Genomic DNA, 4734 nt, shown 5'->3' on the forward strand with positions numbered 1-4734 from the left:
ATTTCCAGCTCTCTCGCTCTCGCTCTCCCTCTCCCTCTCTTTCATTCATTTGGGCGCCAAGTGAGTGCCGCAGCCAAAAGCTGCACCCTCCCCAGTCCTGCCCCCATGCATGACATGGCACGGCATGGCTTGGCTAGCCTTAACTCAAGACTTTGGCTCCTTCCACTGCCTTTCCATATGCTGGCTCGTATGTGCAGAAAAGCGTATATCTACAACGTACCCCACTCTACTAAACAGAGCAGAGATATATAGATGTATGAAAAGTTGTATGGTGTACGTTGGGCCGTAGAAGCATACATGCACATCGCTCACTTTTGACCAAAACCCTAAATTATTATAAAGGCTACAAATGGGTACTTGCATGCATGATTGGTACGTAGCTTTATGTATGTGGTACATGCATTGCTCAAATATATGTAACAAATATATTTGAGCAAACTAGCCGATATTGCCAGAGATTGCGCAAATATTGAAAATCTGTGTAGTGTTATTGTCTGATCTCACCTGAATAAACCATTTGGGACTATAATGCTTGTCCGGAATAAATATATCGCCGTTAATTCTCGCTCATCCAAAATAAGCTACTCCCTCGGTTCCATACTGTAGTGTCTATAGGTTTTTTGCAAAATCAAAGTTTGCAAATTTTGACTGAGTTTATAGAGAAAACTATGTATATCTACAATATCAATTATATAAAATATGAAACTACATCTAATTATATAGGTTTGACATTCTAGATGTAAACGTTTTCCCCTATAAATTTGGTCAAAGTTTGTCAGGTTTGACTTTAAAGAAAATCTATATGCACTACATTATGAAATGGAGGGAGTATGTAGCTATGATCTTTCTCCACACTCAACATTTTTTTGGTTTGATTTAACGACTAATACATGTTCTACAAGGAAATACATATATTCTACAAGGAAACTGGATAGATCAATGAATGAAAAAACCCCTATCAACACAACTTTTTTTGTTTGTCTTCATGATATGTTTTTGTCGACTAGAAGGTACAAAGATGCACACGCTCGCAAACATATATACCACCACACACGCACCTCACACAAAGACAGACATATTGTTTGATGGTTAGGAGGTTGGTTATACCACCATCCCACCAGCAAACAAACATCGTGTTTGACACTGTATTGTCTCATTAATGGTGATTATTCTTCAGTGGGAAGCGACATTCCCCTCGATGGTTAGGCATCTATGATGAATTTCTCAATCTTGAAACTCCGGTGTTGAGTAGGGGTTCTATGACTACGCATAGTGTTTCCAAAAATGAAATAAATTTGCATGTCTTCCTAATTAAAAGGAAGACTCTCCTCCTGCACCAGTGCACCTCTGTAAACCTGGTCACTCGTGACCCTTTTTGAGTAACAGTGTTGCTAAGTCTCATTCGACTTTGTTATGTCTCAGTCGGTGCTATATTCCTTTGATCTTGCATGGAGATTTGTATAATTTTTTTCTTTTCACTTTTTCCTTTCTTCTTCTTATATATTGTGTGACTTGACTAAGACTTGCTTAAATCTCAGTCGACGAAGACCTAGCCACACCCTTTGAGTAATGCATTCAAGAGAGGACCCCCTCCACCCATGATTGTTAAATGAAAAACTTCTTCCAAACTTTATTATCAGATAATAGTTAAACTAATGCACCATAATTTCGAAGGAGAAAATCAATAGGGTCCTCATAAAGGTCCCAGCCGAACCGGGACTGATGCCTGCCGAGGCCCGGCTGGCGTCCTAGCCGCTCGAACCGGGACTGATGCTCACATTTGTCCCGGTTCATAACACGACCGGGACTTTTGCTCTAATCTGGCCAGAACCAAAGCCCTATTTTCTATTAGTGTCAAGCCAATCTGACCAAACATAGTGATTTAGGTCCTAATTTTGCACCCTCTCCATTTTTTTTACTCTGCATAAACCGTTGTCCAACAATTTCTCTACTAGTATATACTCTATGTGTCATAAAGTTGGTGTCATTAAATTCATATTCCAAAGTACTTATTTATGATAACGGTTTCATATTACAGAATATACATATTAATAGTGTAATTGTTGGCCAAAGGCTTCTCCTAACGAGAACTAATATGCACATATATCGTTATAATGTGCCCCAGCTGAAATGCCGGTTCAGATTTTTTTTCTTTATGTATGTCTATCTACTAAATTTAAAAATAAATAGATGGATCACATGCTGTTGCTTTTGAAAGCCAAAAAAACTTGGAGGTCCTTGAGTTTCTATCTGGAGTGGCGGATTGGAAATGATTCTTTGTTACCCCAGTTGATGATGAGTAGTTGAGTTTGCACATATATGTGAAAAGACAAGCAGGAGAAAGGGCCTGGTGTCTAGGAGCCGATCGAGGAAAAGATCAGAAACGCCCTCCCATCAGTCTCTGCGGGGGGACATGACAAGTCGCCCATGAGGGAAAGCACAAAAGAGAAGCATCCGAGAGATTGACGAGTCGCCGATCGGGGAAAGAAACCACAGTGGTAACAACTCTTTTCAGCGCCAAAATAAACCCAGTAAGATAGGAATGGCACCCTCTCCCTCCCTCTAGCTCTTTTGTAGTACTCGATCTTGACGCATGCACGGGACACCATGAAACAGTGGTAGAGCTTTAGACGCAGATAAAGACCAGACGACAAATACATGAAGTGACCATGACACAGTACACTACACATCCCGGTCGATCGGCATGACTCTGACCGTACGTACTACGACACTTCTTCCATGGGACAGACACACAGACGCACACTTGTAGTTAATTAAACTTGCACTAGGGCTGTAACACCTCGCCATGCAAGCACTCTGGACGTACTAATGATAATGCAGTTGGGAAGCAATGCGAACTAAACCTAGAAGCTACGTACCACGTAGTGGATCGACTAGTAATAACTAAAGACATGGTAGAGGCAATAAAGCTAATGAGGAGTAGCTGTCTAGAGCAAGACCATGTCGCTGCCGTCGCCGGCGTTGCCGTTCTCGTCGTACAGGTGCAGGTCGCCGTCGTCATGCTCATCGTCCTCGTCCTCGTCCTCGTCGACGGCCACGGACTCGATGATGTGCGGCGCGTGGCCGCCTCCGAAGGAGCGGACGTGGTCCTTGAGGGAGCGCTTGTGCTTGAAGTCGGAGCCGCAGACGCAGAACCACAGCTTGCCGCAGTTCTTCTCGTGGGTGCGCCAGTCGCCGCGCACGGCGAAGCGCTTGCCGCATCGGCGGCACGCGTAGGGCCGCGCGCCGTGCTTACGGCGGTAGTGCGTCTGCAGCGTGCGGAAGTCCTTGAGCGGCCGCGCCCGCGGGTGGTCGATGTTGTTCCGGCACCCCTCCGCGCAGCAGTAGCACGGCAGCCGCATCAGCGACGGCGGCGGCGCCGTCGTGCCCACCGTCACGGCCCCCCGCAGCGACTCCGACCCCTTGCGGTACTGCGACCCGTGCCCCCACATATGCATCTGCAGGGAAGAAAGAAGCTCAACACATGTACTTTGAGAACACACACACACGTTGATCTGCACCACCGGTGCATTAAATGATGTACGACAAGAAGATCATCGTGTTACCTGCATGTTGTTGAAGCGGTTGAAGGTCTTGTTGCAGACTGCGCAGGAGAACTGGGTGGAGCCGACGAGGATCTCGGCGGCGGAGGGGATCCAGTACTGGCTGGGCACCTGGTTCCCGATCCCGCCCGCCGTGGCGGCCGAGGGCGGCGCGACCGGCGCGGCGAAGCTCCCGCCGCAGGGAGCCAGATTGGCGCCGCACGGAGACGGAGGGGCGATGGAGAGCGACACGCTCACGTTAGGGTCCTGCTCGTGGAACAAGAAGCTGCCGCTGCTGCCGCCGCCGCCTCCAACGCCACAGCCATGGTAGACATGGCTTGGGTTGAACCAGGGCGAAGACGCGGTGGAGTGCGCGGCCGTGGCCACGGAGTGGGAGGAGCACGCCGAGGAGGAGGCCGCCACGTCATGGTGGTGGCCAGGCGGCCAGAGGGAGAGGAGGAGCATGGACTGGTCGTCATCCTCGGTGCCGCCGCCATGGCCACCACTGGCCATCTTGGGCGGAGGGGCAGGGGCGGTGTGGTACGGGTGCGGGTGGGGGTGCATGGCTCTGTAGCTGTGCATGGCTCTCTTTCTCTCCCGGCGTGTGGAAGTTTGAGTGTAGGCTGGATTGGAAGCGAGGGGAGCAACAAGCGTTGGAGAGGAAGAGAGGTGTGCTGCCTAGAAAGAAAGAAAGCTATGACTAGCTGCGCCTGAGGCTAGGTAACTCGTCTGATTGCTGGTCTGTGGGTGGGGGAGGAGGCGGCCGGCCGGGCGCTATATATAGCTGGAGAGAGACAGGGGGCTCGGCTAAGTATAGTGAATGATTGGTCGTAGCGACTAGTAGGGGGGTATATACTTGCACGTGCAACATAGGTACCCTAGGTACGTGCCTATATTACCCTTAACACAGATGCATGCCGCAGATTAAGGTACTTGAATGTAGGACCGTTGAATTTTGGAGGATTTTTATCCTTCAACATTAGGGTAATTACGGGAAGAAAGAGGACCCTTTTGGCTAGGGTTTCCTGTGCCTCCCACCGGTGCTGTCGCCGGTCAACCTCGTCTTCTGTGGTCTTCGGGCCATGGAGGCGTGGTGAATCCCAGCCCATGCATGCCGGCGGGAGTGCTCCGCTTTTTCATGCTTTTAGAGTTTTGTTAGGGTTTGCGTTCTGCTTAGAGAGGCGAGGTGGCG

General features: G+C 48.9%; 1 protein-coding gene across 1 annotated transcript; it reads right to left on the minus strand.

The window, feature by feature from the left end:
* Positions 1-2601: 2601 nt before the first annotated feature.
* On the minus strand, positions 2602-4281 carry LOC109758010 (uncharacterized). The gene is made up of 2 exons (XM_020316854.2): positions 3567-4281; positions 2602-3458 (listed from the first exon to the last, which is right to left on the minus strand). Exons 1-2 carry the CDS (start codon positions 4122-4124, stop codon positions 2949-2951), a joined length of 1068 nt encoding a protein of 355 aa, XP_020172443.1. The 5' UTR covers positions 4125-4281; the 3' UTR covers positions 2602-2948.
* Between the last annotated feature and the right edge of the window lie 453 nt (positions 4282-4734).

This window comes from Aegilops tauschii, chromosome 5 (assembly GCF_002575655.3).
Source record: "Aegilops tauschii subsp. strangulata cultivar AL8/78 chromosome 5, Aet v6.0, whole genome shotgun sequence".
Lineage (NCBI taxonomy): Eukaryota > Viridiplantae > Streptophyta > Magnoliopsida > Poales > Poaceae > Aegilops > Aegilops tauschii.